Genomic DNA, 22,866 nt, shown 5'->3' with positions numbered 1-22,866 from the left:
GTTTTTCAGCCGACCTTAACAATCAGTGAAGTTTCGTCAGCAAATATGTATTACTATATCATAAACACCCATAACATAGATGCCTACTTCTATGTTATGGGTGTTTGTGATGATCATTTATATATACTAGAAATAGAGAAGGTCCCAAATCCCTATGGAACATCCACAATAGGGTATTCTACGGTTTTTAAAATAGTACTTCAAAATGTTGTATATCTTCAAAAAAAATTATTTAGGCAAAATAAACACCTTTTCTAACCCAAAAATGAAATTAAAATTTAAGCCTTTTATTTCCACATAAAACGCTGTCAGTCATTTTGGTGACGTCACACCTGTAATAAATAACAGTCCATATTCATAAATACGACCAGCATTCTGCTTTTACAAATCCGGTTTGCATTTTAATAAATAAATACGTACAAATAACATTCACTTTGATTTTTTTTAAATTTAATGTTAAAGTAAACCCTTGAAGCTAAAGTTATAGATATAGTTTAGCTCTTAATAACTTAACACTGAACTGACCGAATTTGCCGCTCTTACGTCACACCATGGCGGCTCGTGTTTTAGGTCACGTGACATGTAGATTAAATATTACGACTTTATTAATTTAATATAATCAAGTAATAATGTGCTTATATGACTCAAAATCAGAACTTTTAAGTATATTCCTATATATTTTTTAAGCTTTATCAACTTTCATAATTTATTTTTTTACCAAAAGTATCCTATTGACTAATGTGGCTTAGTATCTTTCGATCAGGTTGTCATTCTGTCGTGGTGTCCGACTGGACCGACCGTTTAAATGATTTTTTTTCCTAGTATAGTTTCACAGTATTTGAGCAAAAGTGAAATTTGTTGTGTAATTACATTTAGAACTTTGACAAGTTTTAGTTACCGTATTAAGTATTATTATAAGTCTCATAGAGTATCTAGAACTGAATTTCTCAGGCTTCGGTAGTAGCTTCGACCGAAGTTTGTGGCGATCACCAAAGATCTAGTTTCGATTGGACAGTAGTCGTAATCTTCTTGTCTTGCTAAGTAATCCCTTTAAAGATATGCGATTTCCAAATTATCTAGTGTGCTATTTACGCGATACTGTATTATTATAATATATTTTATATTTTCATTTCATGTTATTAATACAAATATCTATTCAGAAGTGAACCATATCTAAATTATTTAACTGCCTCGATAGTTGGTTTTGTGAACAACAAATGCAAAGTCATAAGTTTTATTCAATCAATCAAAATAAACTTTATTCAGGTAGGCTTTTACAAGCTCTTATGAGTCTAATAAATACAATAGTGGTTATAAATAAAAAATAGAAATTTTACGAATATAAGAATTTTAAGACATTAAATTATATCATTTATTTTAAAATAGTTACCGAGCAAACTAATACGCTAAAATAAATTTTAATAAAAGTTTAAATGTTAAATTAAATCAAAAAATGAAAGTACAGATTCAAAAATATTTTATTACATCTGTATTTTTCATTTAATTTGAATGCGTCAAGAACGAATGAATGGTCAATTTACTTGTTATAATCTGTGAATGAGAAAACGCTAGAAAATGAGTATGAGATTGAGTTGAACGACTACTTGAGAAGTGAGATACAAAAATTCCTCGTAGGTGCGTGTATGTAAAAGTGAATAAGTTTGCTTTATATTATTTGTGAAAGAAATCTAGCGTAAATTATATTTTGCTGTTAATAAACGATAAGCAATTAATTAATGTTGAGTTAAAGTTAAATGTATTTTTCCCTTGTTTAAAGAGTTCAATTTAATAAAGATCTGCGTCTATCGCAAATATGGCCGTCCTGTAATGAATCGGTCAGTGATATTATAGTAATTTCACATAATGCAAAATTTAAAAATGGAGCTTCGTGTCGGTAATAAATACCGACTGGGCCGTAAAATCGGATCAGGATCATTTGGAGACATTTATTTAGGTAAGTTGAAAATGAAATTGTTGTAAACAAAGAAAGATGGTTACTATTGTAGGCCAGCTGCACTTTTTTTGTTTCGAAATAGCTGCAACTCCTTTCATGGTACATGATCATTAGATGACAAGGGTTTTACCTACGAAACTCGAATTTTATATAATTCACAGATATTGCTTATATTATTGTTTTTAATTTAATGATAACATGTGACTTGTTAAACCTCATCTCTATTACTATATGTCATTTATTATTGATTACGAATTTGCATTAATGGATGTAATGTATTAGAAAATAACCGACTAAATATCGGTATTATAGTAGTGAAAACTTTTAAGTAATTATTCAAAAAATATTCGATTCCCGATAAAAAGTAGCCATGACAGTAGAGACATAATTTTAACCTAATTAAAAAAAATAGTTCTAAATGTTTCACAGAGAAATCGCGCTCAAAATGGTCTTTTTTTATTACCCTAGCTTAAGTAATGTTATGTGAATAGAATCTGACATATATTTTTTTGTTTATAGGAACAGATATCGTAACAAAAAAAGAAGTAGCCATCAAATTAGAATGCAAAAAGACAAGACATCCACAATTACACATAGAGAGTAAATTTTATAAACTTATGCAAGGAGGCAGTAAGTATATTATTATTTATACATTATTACTTTGACATGAGATAACCTGTTCTATACTATAAGTTAATAAATATACTATTTTTCAAACATATCACAAACAATGTCATTTATTTTTGAATTCATAATGAATAAAATATGTACTCAAATACTAAAATCTATTTTATTCTCTGATTTTAAAATAACCTTTGAAAATATGTATATATAAAGATGTTTTACATCAAAACATAATGTATCATGGTTAACATAATCATATCATCATTATTTGATGCAGTTGTGATGTTTATATTAAGTAAAAATAATAGATTTTGTATATGAATAACATGTAATAAGTATTTTTAAATAATAAATTTTTTTTCTAATAGTTGGTATACCTGCAATAAAATGGTGTGGCTCAGAAGGAGACTACAATGTTATGGTAATGGAATTATTAGGTCCTTCCTTGGAAGATCTCTTCAACTTTTGTGCACGCCGTTTTTCCCTAAAGACTGTACTCTTTCTCGCTGATCAACTTATCAGTCGCATTGAGGACATTCATTATAGGAGCTTCATACATAGGTAATATTAACATATATTTCCCTATTGTGTAAATATTGTATGAATGGTTTTTAATGAATAAAAGGGCTTGGAAATGTAAAATCTGAGTAAACATTGTAAGCAAGGCCATAAACATTATATTATTTAGCAGGTGACTTAGTACTTATTTGAGTCTTTCTGTCATTGTTGATATAACTTGTGTAGAAAGAAGACAGTATTGATTTATTAGTAATAGCCTCAAAGCCATTATTCTCATTTAATGACATACTTTAATTGTATTTATATTGTTGCAATGTTTATAATGCAATTTTAAACCATATTTATGAAATAGTTTATATTGTTTGTCTTAACATAATTAATTATAAATATAATTTGTAAATTTAATTTCTACAAATGTTCAATGATGTTTATTATTGAATAAAATAATATCTAATTCAGCAAAATGCAATGAAATAGCAGCATCATCTAATACATTCAAACATCTATGAGTTGATGATAATGCTCATGGCAATTCATGTTTATACTTGATGCAGGTCATTCTACAGGTTAAAGATAACAACTACAATTATGTCTGTCAAGTTGGCAGCATTTAGTTCTACTGATTGTGCTTCATAGAAAGATTTTCTCAATTGATTAGATATCTATTTAAACATAATGCATAGTAAATATGAATAATGGCACACTATGATACAATTTGTTTATTGTGTGATTGCTATCAACATGTTTAATTTTTTTAATATTGTACTTCATTTGTATTTCAGAGATATTAAACCAGACAACTTTTTAATGGGTCTTGGGAAGAAAGGGAATATAGTATACATTATAGATTTCGGATTAGCAAAGAAGTACAAAGACTCACGCACTAACCAACACATACCATATAGAGAAAATAAAAACTTGACTGGTGAGTAAGACTAGGATAAGCTGTGATTGTTTTGGTTGAACGTTCCACCTGTTGGCATGTTTGTCTTAGTGTAAATTCCTTAACATTTGTTTCATCATGTCATGTCCTTGCCATTTAAACCAGTTTTAATGTGATTTAATTATAATTAATGAATTAGTCATATTAATTACTCATAAATTGAGAATGAGTATGTCAGGTCTGAACCTGATTACAATGTGCTGTTAACACATTAATAAGAATATATGTAATTTGGTTTGTTTTTCCTAAATTTCTGAAAGTATAGTTAGTTTAACAAGGACTAATTGCATAAGCTGCTGTGCTTCTGACCTTTGACTTGGATTAGCAGTTTGTAATTACATATCATTTACTGACTGTGAAAGTATTCTATGTATAGATGTAAGTTACTGCCATGGCGAGTTTCATAGGCTGTATTATATAGCTTTAAAAGCTTTTTATCTATGTTTGTTAAACATTTATAAAATTTCCATATTTTATCTTAAACTAATTAGAATACAATATTATAATCATTTGTTTATTTACTTGATGTTCATGTGACGCATTTTATATCCAATGAGATGGATAAAATGTGGATTCAAATGTGGGTAACAACCATGGAGCTTTTACTTGCTTGTGTTATAAATACGCCAAATAACAGTACTCAGTATTGTTGTGTTCCCGTTTGAAGGGTGAGTGAGCCAGTGTAACTACAGGCACAAGGGACATAGCATTTTAGTTCCCAAGGTTGGTGGCGCATTGACGATGTAAGGAATAGTTAATATTTCTTACAGCTTCATTGTCTATGGGTGATGGTAATCACTTACCATCAGGTGGGTCATATGCTCATCCGCTAACCTATACCATAAAAAAATATATTAAATCTGGTAAATCTAAACATAATGATATAGACAAGTACATATCTCATAAATTTTGTACAATAACATCCAACTCATTCAGAAGCTATGTGGTGAAATAAGCATTTCTTTAGAAGTTGGTTACACTAATTAATAGTATGATAAACAAGTTACAAAACCTGTGTTACGGTGTACTGTACCTTTATTTGATATTAGTTTTTGAAAATCATTAATGGTACCACTAAAACTAACCCATGTCCCGTTGTTCTAGGCACAGCAAGATATGCATCAATTAACACTCACTTAGGCATTGAACAATCTCGACGCGATGACTTGGAGTCTCTCGGATATGTTCTCATGTACTTCAATCGCGGCAGTTTGCCCTGGCAGGGTCTTAAAGCGGCAACCAAACGCCAGAAGTACGAAAGGATATCGGAGAAGAAATTATCGACACCATTTGACGAATTATGCAAAGTAAGTTCTGTACAACGTTTACTGTGGAAGATGGATCATATGTGACTTAGTTCCCAAATGCTTGTTTAGCTTTAAGAATTAATCTTGCACTTGGTGAAACAATAACACAGCTGCTTATATCATCCAATGGATTACATACAGTAGTGTTGTGAAATATATTTGCTTTATATATGGATTTTTTAATAAATAATACATTTATCATTTACTTATAGTAATAAATAATGTTACATAATATGGCTATAGGTAAAATTTGCTTTTTTATAGCACTTTATCAAAATTGTTATTAAATTTGGCTGTAATTATCGAAAAATTATCTTCATACATTTAAAGCTTAATATTAATGTCCTCCAGGGCGAAATGGTGGCTCTTCTCAAGGGACACTAGGCAATTGTGCGCAAATGCCTTGTCATACTTTATTTTCATCGAAGGGAATTCAGGCCCCTAACGGGTATTACTTGCTTTTCGAAGCGCGAGAGTGTAAACACAGTCAGCTTACAGAATCTGACCGGCCAATGTAAAAACTCTCTAACTTGCGTGATCCCGGAATTGAACCCAGGACCACCATTTAAGCTGATTACTAAACCATCAAAGCATTTGAAACAAGATTAAGAATATCTAGTGATTAAATATAATCCACCATTAAACTGATTATAACGGCTAATGTGATATGTCGAGATGGCCCAGTGGCTAGAACGCGTGCATCTTAACCGATGATTGCGGGTTCAAACCCAGGCAAGCACTGCTGATTCGTGTGCTTAATTTGTGTTTGCAATTCATCTCATGCTCAGCGGTGAATGAAAACATCGTGAGGAAACCTGCATGTGTCGGATTTCATAGAAATTCTTCCACATGTGTATTCCACCAACCCGCATTGGAACAGCGTGGTAGAATATGTTCCAAACCTTCTCCTCAAAGGGAGAGGAGGCCTAGCCAGGGCCGTATTTAGAGGGCAACCGGGGCAACTGCCCTGGGGCACACATTAGTGGGGGCCACATTTTTCAGCAACTTAACAAATACCGAGATATAGTCAAATTATAATAATGTTATTATTTAATATTTTAAAAGTTAACAATACAAGTAAATAAATCATAGCTTACTGATTGAAATGAAAAAGTAATTAATTCATGATAATATAATTATTAGGTTGTTCACGTTTCTGTTTGTCTAGGGTCCCCACTGCTTTGTGGCCCGGGACCTTTAAATCCGACTCTGGGTCTAGCCCAGCAGTGGGAATTTACAGGCTGTTGTTGTTGTTTGTTGTTGTTGATATGTCGACCTCGTGTGCATAATTACATTTCGTTTTCTAGAACCACCCGACCGAGTTCCAGCTGTACCTGAAGTACTGCCGGCGACTTCGCTTCGAGGAGCGACCCGACTACGGCCACCTGCGACAACTGTTCCGCGCACTTTTCCACCGACAGAGATTCACATACGATTTCGTTTACGACTGGAACATGCTCAAGTTTGGTACGTAGCCTTTGATATTTCATCACGCTACTGGATATCGCATACGGCTGTGTTGACGCTTCAACATCGAGTGACGAAACTAGGGGCGACAACGGTACTGCTTGACTTATATTCTACAAATTATTTAAACCTTTACTTTGAAACATTGTCTGATAGTACTGATCGAATCATCGAAAAATGTTTCCTAATACACATCACTTGTAAATACAGAAGTATTTTAATTTTTTTTTTTTAAATGGATTCAAGTAAACGACTAAATTTTTTATCTGTGGCTAACTAGTGTACAAATATTTCTTGCGTTTTGAATAGCTGTGCGTGTTAATGGGCAAATTAGTCTTTTAATCAGTAAAACAGGCAGTTTTGGGTCAATTTATGTAGTTATAGAGTTCGATCATACAAATTACACAAAACGAATCAATTGATATGGTGACTGATATATGCGTGTTATCATACAGGTTGTATATATGGCACTGTTATGATAGTCGATTAAATGATATGTAATAAACATTTGAGTGTCAATAAATAAATAAAATAATGGTTAACATATGCTAGTTGTTTGAAGTTGTGGATTTGGTTTGACCGAGTAATCTCATATAACCTGTGCTATAGTAATATTTACTATACCAAAAGAGGCTTTCAAAATCAAAGCCTATCAAAAAAACACTAGCCGATGTTTAATAAATTATTTAAAAATATAAAAAAAATCCTTAAAATCAAATAAAAATACAACTAAATTACTTGTTAATACTTACAAAAAAATATGTATGCTAAAAAGACTGTATAATCTCTAAACCTAAGAAAACTTGCATAGGAAGTCTCGAGTTTATTGGCGTATAATTTGACATTAGCTTTATATAAATTTATGTTTTAAACATTTACACGTCATCTCCATTTGAAATGTTTTCCTTAATTTCGTGCAGACTGATATACTTTAGAAATTATGAGGGTGTGACTGTAGGTATACGAATTTACGAAAAGTCCTAATTTGACTACGGAACCATAAAGTGTTTATTTTCAATATCGAGAATGTCCTAATAGTTTAGATTTTGTGACAATTGATACGGAGCACGTTGCAATTTTTTTGTTTTCTATTTGTAATTAAATTTTACAGGACTCCCGCGTGTATATGTACATCCAATCGACCGCAATCAGACAAGACGTCAGGATCAAAAACAGGAACCAGTGAGCAGTATGTATCCTGCACATTCGATGCAGAACGTTATTTATTAGTTTAGTCCGATGGGTTCCGTAGTCAAATTCGTAATGTCCGCCCGTGTAGTCACGCCTTTATACTTTTTAGAATATTCATGTGTATCCGTTAAATGTAGGTTAATTGTATTTTTTACAGTCTCCAGGTGTTGTTTAATAGGGTTTCAATGACGAATTGAGGTTTAAAGAAAACTAATTATAACGGATTTGAATCGCGTATATTAATTTTTCTTTTTTAAACATCCCGACGTTTCGAAAACTTTACAGTGTTCGTGGTCACGGGTAGACTAAGATGACATTTGTCTATTTGAAGAATGTCGCGATTCAAATCCGTTATAATTAGTTTTATTTAAATGTGTAATAATCGCGAAAATTTAAGACAACATTATGAATTGAGGTTTCTTAGGTGATTAAAAAAAAAAAATCTTTCTTCGAAATTTGAATTTTGACGTTATAAATATTTCAATAATTCAAGAATTGGATCAAATCTTAATCGACATTATTAGGACAAATGTGTTTGTTTAAAAGACGGGTGACGAGTATACCGTCATTGTTAATTTAATCAAAATGCAGCCACCATACAAATGTTACTGTTCTGTGTAATTTGTATTACGGAACCCCCTCTATGTTGCCTGTCATAGATTTGTATGAATTGTTTTAGTATATAATTGATACGTAAACCGAAATAATATCAGCGCTGGGGGCTGTAAATATACAATACGTCTGTGACGTGCGCAGACCTAATAATTTTATTTTTCGAAAATTTACAATAATGCGAAATATTACCATTAATATTCTGATTCAGAAAATATCAGTCTTTAAATGAGTGGGATTCCATCGATATGGATTTTTCATGATAATAAATAAACATAGGGCGTATAGTTAAAAGAAGGATATAAACTATATAATGTAGTACGGTTATTACTGCCTGTTATAATTTTTGATATGTATTTATTTTATTATGATTATTTGGTAGATTATGAGTACTTGCAGAACGCGCCAAAATAATTCAAATACAAGAAAAGTACGATTTCCTAATCTCGCGAAAGCAAATCTTATACTTTTTATATATAGATAAATAAATACAGTAACCATTCATACGTAAATAAAATGAACGCCACATGTAGGTCAAATTATTCTAATAACATGCTAACATTAAACCAACCAATAAATTAAGACTAGTTTTATAAATAATATTATACTTGATAATTTAATAAATGCTGGAAATAATTATTGTAATAATACGCGTGCGGTGAGATTTATTGGCATAGTATGGTCGGAAACACTTGAGTCCAATAGGAATTGTATACTATTTGCTTAGCTATCAATATTAATTGGTTAAAAACTTAACTTTACCCGTGTACTTGAACTTCTAAGACTTTTAAAGTTATTTACTATTGGGGTTTCGAATCTTAAGGGTTAAACGGGACCCTATAACTTTACGCTGTCCTTCCGTCTATCCGTTTGTTTCCATGCTGTAGATCCGGAACCATGATTAGACACTTGAAATGTTTACGATTTTTTTAAACTATATTCCTGTTGCCGCTTTAAAAACAAATACTAAAAGACAGACTATGTATTTAATTGGGCTCCCAGACAACAACGGTGTTATTTGTCTTTTTTATAAATAAGGGTACGGAACCCTTTGCTAGCGAAACCAACATGCACTCTTCTGGCTTATTATGATTTAATGTACAGATTTTTATTGCAGCCTTAAATAGCGGTTTTAAATTCTAATTAATTATTAACATTACATATGTTTTATAATTGATGAATAATATGTATATTGTATATAATCAGTTCATATAATTTTATAAAATATATTATCGTTTTCACGCGGCGGTTAAGTGGCTCTTTTGAATACCTTTAAATTTGTATGTATATTAAATCGTAATAATTCTTATCTCCTTATATATGTTATATTAAATCTTATCTTAGTAAACATAAATAAACAAATGATTTATACATTTATTGATTGCAATGAACTAAGTCCATTCAAGTTAATTCATAAGTTCTTGAATTGATTTGATATTAATATAATGTTCTAAAATCGATAATCGATGGAATTCATCAAGAAATAATACGAATCCTTATAGTAGAATGAGCTCCATTCGTGTCGCGTTGTGTCTGCTATAATAGACAATAATTTCTCGCAAACAATAAAAAAAAAAAAGAAAGTGAAAAGATCGCCAAAATAAAATATACATACTTACGGACTTAACGAACGAATATTTTTTACAAGGATAAACTTTAAATTTCTAAACGATATTTTTTTTAAATGGTACAGTTTTTAGTGGGTTGTGAGTTCTAATTTTTTACAAAAAATATTTCCATTGTTTAGTTTATGGAAAATTATTTCTTTAGATAATCCCGACATATGCAATCGATTATAAAAAAGTAGTAAATACGTACATAAATTTAGTTGTCATCCAATTATTTCAGCAAGAAAATCGATCGCTTCTGTAATATTTTGTTAACATCTTGCCTATCAAACAGATCACATATTGTATACGCGCTCGTCTACCTGAATTATAAACAAAACGATTACAAATACAATACGATATAATAAATATAGATCTATTCACTATTCAAATATAAACATAATATTGCCTTCATTCATACACATAAGTTTGAATTTAAAACAATAATTAACAAAAACGCGCTTAGGATGATTAATGTCTGTAGCGCGTGTTAAAGATTATCCATTTTATATAAACGACGCTTGATCCAAAAGAAATGAAAATAATATATTCATCACAAAAATAATAAAAACGAATTTACTATTAAAAAAAATGAATTAATATTCCTTCGAATATGACCAGTCAAGACTGATCATGGTGGATACATAGTCTTCCAGTGTTTCTTGAGTAATTAAATTATACGCACTATGCAAAATACCCACAGAAGACCAGTATCGTGTATAATAACAGTTGAGTCGCAGATGTAATGTTATCTAACCATTGAGATACCAACAGATATTTAATGGGGTTGATAAAAGTTGGGAGCTATAAGGTTAGAATACCAGAAAAACGCCACTAGACAGCGCCTCACTACCAAACAAGTTAATAGTTTGAAGGAAGCCCTTGAGGAAATCAATCTACGGTTGCTAGGTTTAGTTTAAAAGGGAAAAGGGATTCCTTCAAATGGTACACGGTACTCTCGACTTTTTACCCTCAAATCATTTGAGTTTCAGTGTATAAGAATTCCATATGCAAGTGGGCAATACGATCAGTATGAATGAAATTACAAAATAAATATATTTTAATAACGTACATTACCACATCCAGGCAGTGCCTTCTAACTACAACGTGTTGAAGGCACGTTCAGATGTTTGTGGAAAATTAAATGTAAACTTAGCATATGCTTGTTGCTATCCTATGCAATATAGTTACAAAGTTTGCTACATTCGTATTTCGTAAAATATTTTTGGTACTAGCACTGTGTGCGCAAAGTTTGGAAATTTTCAATGGATGCGGCATTGTTTTCGAAAATTAGTGTCAGTCGCGTGATTTGCCGCATACTGCAGGTCGAGTCATCATAGCTATATAACTTGTACGCTTATATCTGATAATTAAAACTCTAAAACGGTTCGTACAACATACACAAGAACTAGGTATAATGTAATAAAAATGTTGAATATTATTATCATTACTTTTGGATCACATGTCGTACATGTCGGGTTCGATTAATCCTTGAAAAGTTTTAAAATATAAAACATTATAATCGCGATTATAAAAATAAAGACTTTTATTCGTAGGACAGACTCTAAGACTATAATATTAGGTAAAGAATCCTTTTTTTAAAAAAAAATAAGTTAAACTAACAACACTCAAGATCTTTGGAAGACCTTTTCACGCATTAATGGTCATTTTCATGAGACTTAACTGTGAGAAATGTTGGACTAAAAGTGTTTACGGCAAATTTCAATTTGTTAAATTATACGCCCCTAATATTTACGGATACTGTGTGTTACATGTAAAATCTTTTTTTTTTATAAAAAAATTCTTAAAACTCAATATACGGAATAAATAAAATAGCTTTATGATGCTTCATAACATTTGGTTTGACTATAGTAGTTATTAATATACAAGTATAAGCAGTTTCGAGAAACAAGCTTAAGGATGACTGAATTGGAGAAGGGATAATTGGAATAAGCACTCGAAAATCGATTTGTATAAATTTATATTTTCAAATAACTTTTTCCATGAGTAAATCCATCGAATTTTATATCGTATCTAGTTCTTTGATATATTTTGATCACCACACCGTTCCCCCCTTCATAGACCGTGAAATTGCTCGTCCGTTAGACGTAATTGCGATACACTGCCTCAAGGAAATAAAAGAGTGTCCACATATTCGTTTAAATGTAGTCGATTTTTGAAAGTCTACATATGTGTGTCGTTCAATTGTAATCGATTATTGATATGCTCGTGTGAGTGTGTGGTGGCGCTGAGTAACGGAGGTGGGTCCGCAGCGCCGGCGGCGGGCGCGGCGGGCGCGGCGGGCGCGGGCGCGGGCGCGGCGGGCGCGGCGGGCGCGGGCGCGGCGGTGGCGGCGGTGTCGGAGCGGCGGTGAGCACGCCGCTCGCCGCGGACTCGCCATCCTCGCCTCTCGCGACGGCGCGCCCAGGCCGCGGCGCAGACGCCGCTCTCACAGGAATTGAAGCGATCGAGTCCCCGAATGCATGTTCAGTGTTAAACTAAGGATAAATTTTGTACGCATTCATGTTAACGTTCATATATTGTAAATTATTCTCGGACGAATCGACTGGCCGGACCCGTTTCCGCGACGTCTCGTTCCGATGTGACTCGTTTAAGCGTAGCTAGCTGTTAGGCCTATCCGTACGTCTATTGTACTTTATGCTCAGTTATATTTAGATGTAAGGAACTTGAAATATATGAACGGGAGCAGCGTGTTTGTCGTCGATTCGACTGGTGTACGCAAAGTGTAGCTCGAGAGAGCAGTTCGGACGCGTCGCGTGACATGTGACTACCGACGAAAGCATTTAATGAGAACATCTTGACTCTCAAAGTGGTCTTATCCGTTACTTTGCATCCGATAACCTATGATTGTTCTTAAAGCCAATTCAAGAAGTGCTGTATGATATTGCAACGATACATTTTAATTACTAAAATCATTCTCTTTGTAATCAATCGGTTGTACGATTTAAAATTGCTACTCCTTAGTTATCTTCTGTTTTGAGATGGGAGTTGATGTGCAATATGGTTAATTTTCTTTAAATCTTGTCTTCCATTTTCTTATTGACGAATACTAATATAGTTCTCGAATTGTCTAAATTTATGTTAACTTGAAAAGCATGTAAATCATTTGACACGTCCAGCCACTGCCATAGGTTTAAATTAGGTAAGTTTTTGGAAAAATAGTCATTTTCTTTTATATTCATAATGGAGTTTGCTTTTATTTTGTGGAAGACAATGTTGTTTAGTACTCTTTGATTGGCTGTATTCTAGCTTAAACAGGAACACATTCCTAACGCAAACCTCTACATCTTAACTAAATAACTTTGATCTCATGTGAATTACCAAAATCTTTCACCTATGTAACTTATTTCTTAAGCTGCATGCATAATATTAAGGGCAGATTATCAGACAAATACAATTACAAGCCAACCAAAATGTATGACAAATGCGTTGATGACATTTCAGTTAATGATTACGTTGCATTTGTCGACAATTATTATTATTATGACAAAGTGGTTATCATTAGATTTGTAGTTGTTTGTAAGATATTCACCCTCCATACATGCGTCGGTAATCCCAACACCATATCATAATATTTTGTCCGAGGTGGATCTAAAGGTTTATCCTATCTTTTGATTTTAAGTACAATGTTTCATTACAATTTGTAATAAGAATAAACCGTAAAATTACTTTTGCTACAATACTTTATTTTACTTCAACTGTTCTATACAAACCAAATGCATCATTGGAAATTAAAATGTTTGATCAATTACACTTATACCGAGTGACAAAGTATGTCATATTTTTATAATTTCTGACTGTTATTTATTGTATTACTAAAATTTAATCATTTATAACATGTATGTACATAGCAAATAAATGGTTAGATAAATTATATACGGTATTATTGTCAGGATCATTTAAAATTAAAATAATAATAATAATTTATATATTCGGCATTGTTGTATAAGTTCAAAAGACGGTGTTTGTATATTGATGATTTACAAAATCTTTGCTTAATCTATTTAGTTAATTTCATGACGATATAATATATAGCTTAGGTTTTTGTATTATAAAGCGAGAAATGTAAAGAAAATATAATTTTCATTTTTATTAAGAAAAAGTTGTACTGGATTAATCCCAAATTGTGATCTTATGACTTTTAACTTATTCCAAACACACTACTAATTGCCTTTACTCTTTTATAATCTGTGGCAATATAATTGTGTAATAATATAAGTCGACAGCTTCTCAGACTGGATGTGTGCAAAGAATCATTAGATTTTAAATCATCCATCTCTAATATGACTGAGAATTAGGTTCAATTTTATGTAAATATAATATTAAAATTAGTATTTTGTTAAATGATTGGATTAACGGAGCAGGATAATACGTCCTGTTTATAAGATATTCCATAAGGTTTTAGTTGTTTAATAAAGTTCGCATATTTAGTAATTTGTTTGAAATAGCACATCGAAAGATTAATTGTGTTGTGAATCATATTCTAGCGAGCTATATCGCCTACTGTCGACGCTACGGAATATGTCAGCCACTTCTAACTTTGGTAATTGTAAGTTTAGTCATCAGTATTTTTAGCATTTTTTTATATTCCGAGTTTCCTAACTTGCGTTCGAATTTAATTCAAATTAATTAATAGAAACCATTTTTTGTTTGTATCCATCCAGCCGGGCGCCAATCGCAGTGTTGGCATATTTAAGAGTGAGCGCTGTTTAATAATAATAATGGAAAGTTAGGATGTTATTAATACCCAAATATATTTTAATGATATTGTTTACTAATACTTATAGACACGTTTATTTAGACAGGTTAAGATTAAACATCCCATCGGGGGAATTGATATTTGTGCCGACGGCAAGGACTCGTGGGCGGTGAAGTCTCTTGAGTTAGTCGGGCGCCGCGCGGCGCGAGTGAGTGCGTGTCGGTGCGTGTCGGTGCGTGTCGGTGCGTGCGAGGTGCGGTACAGTGCACCGCGGCGAACGGTTCCCGACGCGACGACGTCATGACTGTCACTGAGTGCCCGCTCGGATAGACAAAAGACTCTTATCGACTTAATTTTTGTATATAATTATTGTAACACTGATGTCTAAGTAGTAAGGTACTTAGTTAAGTCAGGTACAATGTTTTTTACAATATTCTAGATAAATAAATATTATATTAATATAATTACGTAACCGTTCTGTAATACCTTAATTGCTCCCGTTGTTTCCGTAGCTGAGCGTCGTGTACAGCTTTATACTGATTAACTCCTCAGATGGTCTTAGACATCAGTGATCTGGAGACTATTGCAAAAGGAGGGAACGAATCAGTAGACGTAGGATAAGAGAATTAGACAATGAAAGCTTTTAATGGATTTAATAAATTCTAAATTTAAGGGTAAGGGGAAGTGTTCCCTCCATTTTGAATATATTATACTAATATGTGAAATGTAATAGATCTTGTATCTCAATGATGTTTGATTTACGTTATGTGGTCGTGTTTCTTTACGCAATCTGTATATGCTGGCCCATGTAGCTTAGCATATTAATATGCTTTTATTACATAAATTTATTATGCTTGCATTGTTTTCTACGTCCAGTATGTATTGATTCCTTTGGCACAATAAACTGAATAAAATAAACATTTGAAATTGTATTTATTTATTAAACTATTATGTTGCAAGAAAACCTCCATCCACAGGCAGTTGAACGCCAGTGATCATACTAGCTTTATCGCTGAGAAGAAACACGATTGCGTTCACCGCTTCATGTACTTCACCAAATCTGTGAACATCGTAGGCATATCAATGTTAAGTATATGGTGATATGTAAATAAATTATAATTTTTGTAAATATTTGTCTCACCTTCCCAAAGGTATTTTTGTAAGCATAGCTTGGGCTTTTTGCGGATCCGCCCATGCCCGTCTGCCCAGTTCCGTCAGGATTACCGTGGGGTTAATTGCATTAACCCTTATGCCGTGTGAACCTAGCTCTAAAGCCATAACTTGTGTCATTGAATCTAAGGCACCCTTAGACGCTGAATAAGCCAAGTGATCTTTTATTGCTGCCTGTTGATTATTGTAACATTATTTATTATTAAAAATATATACCGCATAAACATATTCAGTTTTAAGAGCATGCTTCATATTTAGTTACGGGTTAATTTGTTGAATTATATACAAAATAATTTTAAATTATTATAACTGCGATTATATTATTAACGAACAAATATCACGGTGATTGAATATGATCGACTTCGGTATATAAAGGATAATAATGCTATGTTATTGTTTATAAGATTCAATTACACAAATGTTTCTTACTTTTGATGTTTGAGATGATATATTAACAATAGACCCCTTTATACCATTTTCTATCATCTTTTTTGCTACAATTTGGCTGACGTTAAGAATAGCTTTGGCATTAACAGACATAGTTCTGGAATTAAGACAATTTAATTATATTCCTTGATGTTTCATATGTATAAAATACTATATAAAACATATTTACTTACTCATCAAAAGCATTTGGGGTGCATTCCAAGAACGGTTCATTGTGTATAAAACCTGCACAGTTAACCAAGCCGTGGAAAATGCCAAGAGAATCTACCATTTGTCGTGTTTTGTCCCAGTCTCGGAGGTCAACGCACGCTATTTCAATGGAAGGGTATTCGTTTTTCATTGATTGTAAATTATCTGCCTGATGCGACAACGCGACAACTTTGGCACCCAATCGCCATAACTCTAAAACTGTTCCTTTTCCGATTCCTGTTTAATGATTAGATAAAAGTCGATGAATATGATGGTAGTCATTTCATTGATGTACATATATGCAACTATATACAGGTTTGTGCAAAAAGCATTTATTTTTTAATATGAGCGTAAAGAAATAAGTAATCAGTAGATTGAAAATTGTAAGTTATATACACAATATGATGATAAACAGTAAGGTATTATTGTAAATCTTACCTTGACATCCTCCAGTAACTAATATTCTTTTTCCTTCAAAATATTTGTTCATCTTTAAAACTTTTCTTACGAAATAATGTCAACTGCTCGTACCTATTTCTTTTATCTTTGTTTCGGTTAAATATACTTATCTGTAATCACTGACCTCAAACGTATATAAACGTTAAGACCGCCCGATAAGCGACGGCATAATAATTTAATAACATTGTCCTGTGCGTCATTATTATTCAAAACAAGACGCTCGCTGACGACGTATGTAACGTATTATCAATGGTTCCAGGAATTATAAATGAACATATGTACCTACTTGTGTCAAAAATAATACTTCAAAATGTAACTATAGATACATTGCTTTATTGTTTAGTCTTTAATATATTTGAATCAAAAATAAAACAATACCTTTGTAAACAAATTGTATTTTTTTTAAACAAAATATTTTAACATATCATGGCTTTTTATTTTAATGTTATCATTAAAAAAATATTAAAATATACCCAAAAGTTTTTAAAATAAATACACAAAAATTATGTCCTTTAATTTTCTAGATTATATTACATTGAAGGATCAAACAAATCGGAGCTACTAAAGCTTCAATATTATTATAGCTCTGTAGATTCTAGGTCACACCCATCACAGTTTTTTTCTAATTCTCTGATTATATTGCAGCTTTTTCTTTAATTGGGAGCGTGCACCTACCCCTTTTTATTGCAGTATTTATAATAATTATGACATTGTAATTATTTATTTTATATATTAAATGAAAGTTTTTTTAAATTATAACATCAAGTATCTTGAAAAACATTGCATACAAAAATTGTTAGTTAAAGGCACTAAGTATTAATGGCAATAAATGCATGTTATTGAATATTCCTTGAATGTATTTTTTTTTACATGAAAAATTCAAGACCAATATTACTCTCTTTGGTACTTATGTAACTATTAACAATAAAAGGTAATTAACAGATCTCACATGAATATACAAGAAAAAAATAATGAATAAAAAATGTTAAAGGAACATTTCGAGTCCCATATCTTTGGTTCTTAGGTACTAAAAATTATGTTGCAAGAAAGCCACCGTCAATAGGCAATTCTACACCATTTATCATGCTTGACTTTTCACTTAGCAGAAAAACAACTGCATTCACCACTTCAGATACTTCTCCAAATCTGAAATGATTATTAAAATATCATTTTACAATAGCTACTAATGTCAGAGATAGAACAAATTAATTTATATATATTATGTAAATATACATATATTATAAATACTTAAGTCATTTGAGAGAGCTACTAATTGATATATGTTTTACCTTCCAAGTGGTATTTTTGCCAGCATTTCGGAACTCTTTACTGGGTCAGACCAACCCACTTTGGCCATGGCAGTCATAATCACAGTTGGATTAACAGAATTAACTCTAATTCCATAAGGACCCAATTCTAAGGCCATTGCTCGAGTAAGGGCATCTAAGGCAGCTTTTGAAGCACTATAAATGGCATGGTCTTTTAAAGCAGCCTAGAAAAGTTAATAAATATATTAGTCATTAGTACATGCATATAAATTGTATTGGTATATATATAATGTATTCATATATTTATAAGTTTGACAAAATTAATTAAGACCGAAAAATTAATATTGGGCTTGATTAAGTCAAATTATAACTGAAATACTTTCTTTATAAGTAATGATAATACAAAAACTGGAGTGTTACATTAATGCTTATCAATATTGAGATATATCAATATGATTTTATCTAAACATATGTAATCCTAGGTGTACATGCAATATGAATGTAAAAAATATGTAGATAGCAGTAAGCTCTCTGATAACATTTATTATACCTTTGAGGCCTGCGAAGATATGTTTACTATAGTCCCAGCAATCTTATTTTCCACCATCTTTCTAGCAATAACTTGGCTTACATTTAACACAGCCTTTACATTGACATCAAATGTCCTGAAATTAAAAGAAAAGTATAACTTATTTATGTTGTTTTACTTTAGATTATTTTTACTATAATTACTGATTCCACTTAATTACTTTATAAGTTATGTAAGTTTAGGTGTTTAAGTTCACAGATAAGAAAATATAATTGGGTGACTTTGCATAAAACATACTTATTAAAGTCAGCAGGAGAACAGGTTAAGAAAGGTTCACAAACGGCAACAGCAGCATTGTTCACTAATGCATCAAAATGTCCTAATGACTCAATCACTTCTCTGGTTTTATCCCAATCAGCAATGTCTACATCCACAATGTCTATAGATGGATATTCACTTTGTAAGCTTTCTAAGTGACTTCTTGTTCTGGATAAGGCAACTATGTTGGCTCCAGCTCTCCACAATTCGACAGCAATACCTCTGCCTATACCTTAAAGTGAGAAGTAACAATTGTAACGAAAGTTTTATCTAATGCATTTATTTAGTATTTGATTTTTAATACTATTTTTAAATAATATTTGAAAGATAAATATTATTTTACAAATATTGTTTTAAACGAATTTATATGAAATTTACTAACCTTGACCGGCACCGGTGACAAGTATACGTTTTCCTTTAAATGAGATTTCCATCTTTATAATTAATTAGATTTAGAAATATTCTTACAAGATCTTCGATCAATACATGTATCCAACTTAAACCACTACTGAGCTCAACTCAACTCCACATTATGTGACGTGATATTGCACGTTTAAAATATTAAGAGGACAGATTTTTTTATATAAATATAGAATCTTTTAAGGCGCAATATATTAAAAACAGATTATAATCTTCACACTTTTGACACTTTGAAAGTGAAACGAATATGCGGTATACCGACAGTCGACACTCGGGTCTTTGCTCCCTAATCTCTTGCGCTAGTCAAAGAGTCAGTGTTACCAACTCGAATTTTGTCATATATTACATATAATTTAAAAAGTTGATAGTTTTTACCAATCCATAGTATGAAAAGTAGGTAGATCCGTTTTTGTATATTTTAAAAGACACCAACAGAAATGTGTTATTCGTGATTAATATTTCATATTGAAAAAAATATTTAATATTTTTTAGTTTTGTTTTACTTATAAAAACCTAAGATACTCATCGTTAATATGCAAAAAATGAACGATCAATCATATCACACTTAAATAGTTCTTTATTATAAAATTAGGCTTCGTTAATTAAAATAAATAACTTATTCCAATGAAGTACAGTACAGTAAGTTTATGATATTTTCGAAAAAATGTTTAAATGTACTAGCAAAATCATTCGAAATATTAGAAAATCTTTTTTTATGTGTTTTATTAATATTTTCCACTGTCAGGTAACAGTATGTAATTAAAAAATTAATTAAATTATAGAGGATATTAAATAAAGCACTCTAGTTATTTAAAGTCAAAAACCTTTTCTCAGTAGGTAGGTAAAGCAGCATTACTCATGCTTGTTGACTGTCGATAAAAAAGATTACCATTGCTTCGTAAAGAAATAAACCTAGGGATATGTGCATAAAGAGTCCTTACTTTTATACGTCTTATAATTTTAAATGGAACTTTATATTTGAATTGATGATGATGATGAAGAAGAAAAATTATTTTGAAGGTATTCTGGAATTCTATTTTAAAAGCGTATATATTTCTCAACAAGAGAATTATTAACCGTGTGTATCTGGGTATCATTTGAAACCAGCTTGTGCTTGTTAGCATTAGCTACTACCAATAGTTTGAAGGGATGTCACAATTTCTGCAAAAGTAAAAAAGCAAAAGTAATCAGTCGACATAGTACTCATTTCGATATTTGATTTGATGCCCTGTACACCTTGGGCATGCATGTATTATTATAAATGTACCTTAGACGAAAGTTTCTTATCACATATTGTTTTCTTGCCTAAATGTTTATGTTTAATCAGTTTTAGAATGTTTTATGTAGCGTTGCCAAGGTGTGGGGAATTTCCCAAATTGCAGGGAATCGCAGGTGTGGGGATTGTCACAATGCAAAAGGGAAAGCGAGGGGAATTTTCTTATATATTTATATTATACCAAAACGATGGGAATAGATTCTTTAGCCGTTGTTTATTACTAAATTGTAGTCGATAATTATTAGCATGTTAGCAAATACTTTTTCAATATAGGCTTAGTTTGACACCCTTAGTTTGTGTATAGTGAAGGACTGCACATAGACGTGATAGTTTCCTTAATGACTGAACCCAAAAAAGGCATAAGATAACATGATTTTTTTCTTTATTTCTGTGTGGGGGAACTTGTGGGGAATTGGGTCATTTTTTCCCCCGAATTTGGGGAATTTCGCTTAGAATTTTGGGGAATTAGGTGAATAGGCATTGACAACCCTGGTTTTCTGTAAATATATTGAGCGAAACTGTTATCTCGACCGCTCCGTTCAATATTAATTGTATTTTCTCCATGTCACGTGACTGACGAAATAATTTGTCAGCACAAATAAAAGCGACTGTGTAAACCAAGCAATAAGGCTTTTTTATGAATTAATCATTATTTTTCAAAGCTTAATTATACATAGCTTTTGTTTTGCACAAAATTAATTATAAACCATTATATACTCATGTATTTTAAGAAAGAACTCAATGAAACTCTAATGCTTAAAAATCTTTAATTAAATGCGTATAAAGCTATCCTATGTTATCTTAAAAACCTTTAAGGATTTGAGCTTACAAAAAAACGTAATTTTTGTCTGAACATTTATAACTATTTCATTGTTAACGGGCTATCAGTGACGTGAAACATAAATCATATCGTAATATTTGTTTGCTCTATGACATGTCAAATGTCAAAGAATCGAATTTCTGATAATATAAAAAAAGTATCTACTAATTATAATTACCTAAGCTTTAGCATAAATGAAAAATTAGTTCAAATAATTTGAAAAAAAAGGCACATGAGGATCTAGTGGAACTAACCTGTTATGGTCTGGCTGATGGATGATACACTCATGCTATATATTGTACTATGTACTAGTTATTTAAAAAAATAAATATTCACCCATTAATTTTATTGTCATGGAACTCGAACGATATACTATTATTCCACGTGATATGCCCAATAGAGCATGTCTTCTGTTAAATATTGCAAATTAAGCTAGTCTTATTTGCTAGCTGTATTTAAATTGTTAAATATACAATAATAACTCATATGTCATAAGGAAATGCTAATTTAATATTTAAAATTATATTACATTAATATTTTTATACGACAACGACTGAACTAGTTTATTATTAATCTTAAAAAAAGAATTTGTTTTTAAATAAAAGCGGAATTTTAAAAATTGTAACTTTTTTTATATAATTATGTCACTAAGAATCCTCCATCGTCGGGCAATTCAACACCACTAATCATACTTGCTTTATCGTTTAACAGGTACTGAACTACGTCTGCTAGTTTCGTCACTTCTCTGAACCTAGCAAATTGAGAAAAAATTAAGTGGTAAGATGTTATTTCAATTGTTTAATATTTCAGTATAAATAAATATCGATTTATTTTTGTCGTCATACCAAGCCGTTTTCTTGACATTATTGTGTTTTCTGAATGAATGAATGAAATTAATGTCAGAATAACTTTTGGGTTCAGCACTCTTATTCCGTGTGGAACACTGCACGAGTAACTGCATCTAATGCTGATTTCGCTCCACTGTGTAAGGTTCTTAACAACAATCTGACTATTCCTTTTTTTTCT

At 31.5% G+C, this 22,866-nt stretch overlaps 3 protein-coding genes across 7 annotated transcripts; 1 reads left to right on the top strand and 2 right to left on the bottom strand.

Moving 5' to 3' along the window:
• Window positions 1-1,553: 1,553 nt before the first annotated feature.
• LOC124529703 (casein kinase I) lies at window positions 1,554-22,664 on the top strand. Of its 5 annotated transcripts, XM_047103578.1 has the most exons (9): window positions 1,554-1,635; window positions 1,778-1,954; window positions 2,474-2,584; window positions 2,947-3,139; window positions 3,880-4,022; window positions 5,145-5,347; window positions 6,655-6,814; window positions 7,926-8,003; window positions 12,498-15,876. In XM_047103578.1, exons 2-9 carry the CDS (start codon window positions 1,864-1,866, stop codon window positions 12,596-12,598), a joined length of 1,080 nt encoding a protein of 359 aa, XP_046959534.1. In that variant the 5' UTR covers window positions 1,554-1,635; window positions 1,778-1,863; the 3' UTR covers window positions 12,599-15,876. The 5 variants fall into 5 exon arrangements, with proteins under 5 accessions (XP_046959534.1, XP_046959535.1, XP_046959533.1 ...); XM_047103579.1 differs by lacking the exon at window positions 12,498-15,876 and adding an exon at window positions 22,552-22,604 and having other exon boundaries at window positions 1,593-1,954; XM_047103577.1 differs by having other exon boundaries at window positions 1,593-1,954.
• On the bottom strand, window positions 15,859-17,399 carry LOC124529706 (L-xylulose reductase-like). Its single transcript, XM_047103583.1, has 5 exons — window positions 17,189-17,399; window positions 16,735-16,987; window positions 16,544-16,658; window positions 16,086-16,288; window positions 15,859-16,004 (listed from the first exon to the last, which is right to left on the bottom strand). The coding sequence occupies exons 1-5, from the start codon at window positions 17,238-17,240 to the stop codon at window positions 15,893-15,895; spliced, it is 735 nt and encodes a 244-aa protein (XP_046959539.1). The 5' UTR covers window positions 17,241-17,399; the 3' UTR covers window positions 15,859-15,892.
• LOC124529704 (D-erythrulose reductase-like) lies at window positions 18,010-20,041 on the bottom strand. Its single transcript, XM_047103582.1, has 5 exons — window positions 19,707-20,041; window positions 19,304-19,556; window positions 19,028-19,142; window positions 18,499-18,701; window positions 18,010-18,355 (listed from the first exon to the last, which is right to left on the bottom strand). The coding sequence occupies exons 1-5, from the start codon at window positions 19,756-19,758 to the stop codon at window positions 18,244-18,246; spliced, it is 735 nt and encodes a 244-aa protein (XP_046959538.1). The 5' UTR covers window positions 19,759-20,041; the 3' UTR covers window positions 18,010-18,243.
• Window positions 22,665-22,866: the final 202 nt, after the last annotated feature.

The sequence above is a fragment of the Vanessa cardui genome, chromosome 5 (genome assembly GCF_905220365.1).
Source record: "Vanessa cardui chromosome 5, ilVanCard2.1, whole genome shotgun sequence".
Classification (NCBI taxonomy): domain Eukaryota; kingdom Metazoa; phylum Arthropoda; class Insecta; order Lepidoptera; family Nymphalidae; genus Vanessa; species Vanessa cardui.
Note: the sequence above shows the minus strand (reverse complement) of the source record. Positions and strands in the feature narration are given on the sequence as shown.

Coding starts and splice junctions, on each gene's coding strand:
- LOC124529704 (XM_047103582.1), bottom strand. CDS start 19,758: ATGGAAATCTCATTTAAAGGAAAACGTATACTTGTCACCGGTGCCGGT. Junction 19,557..19,706: donor TGTCACCGGTGCCGGTCAAG/GTTAGTAAATTT, acceptor TCTCACTTTAAG/GTATAGGCAGAGGTATTGCT. Junction 19,143..19,303: donor TCTCCTGCTGACTTTAATAA/GTATGTTTTATG, acceptor TTTTAATTTCAG/GACATTTGATGTCAATGTAA.
- LOC124529706 (XM_047103583.1), bottom strand. CDS start 17,240: ATGAACAAATATTTTGAAGGAAAAAGAATATTAGTTACTGGAGGATGT. Junction 16,289..16,543: donor TATCATCTCAAACATCAAAA/GTAAGAAACATT, acceptor AATAATCAACAG/GCAGCAATAAAAGATCACTT. Junction 16,005..16,085: donor ACAAAAATACCTTTGGGAAG/GTGAGACAAATA, acceptor CGATGTTCACAG/ATTTGGTGAAGTACATGAAG.
- LOC124529703 (XM_047103578.1), top strand. CDS start 1,864: ATGCAAAATTTAAAAATGGAGCTTCGTGTCGGTAATAAATACCGACTG. Junction 2,585..2,946: donor TAAACTTATGCAAGGAGGCA/GTAAGTATATTA, acceptor TTTTTCTAATAG/TTGGTATACCTGCAATAAAA. Junction 4,023..5,144: donor AGAAAATAAAAACTTGACTG/GTGAGTAAGACT, acceptor CCGTTGTTCTAG/GCACAGCAAGATATGCATCA.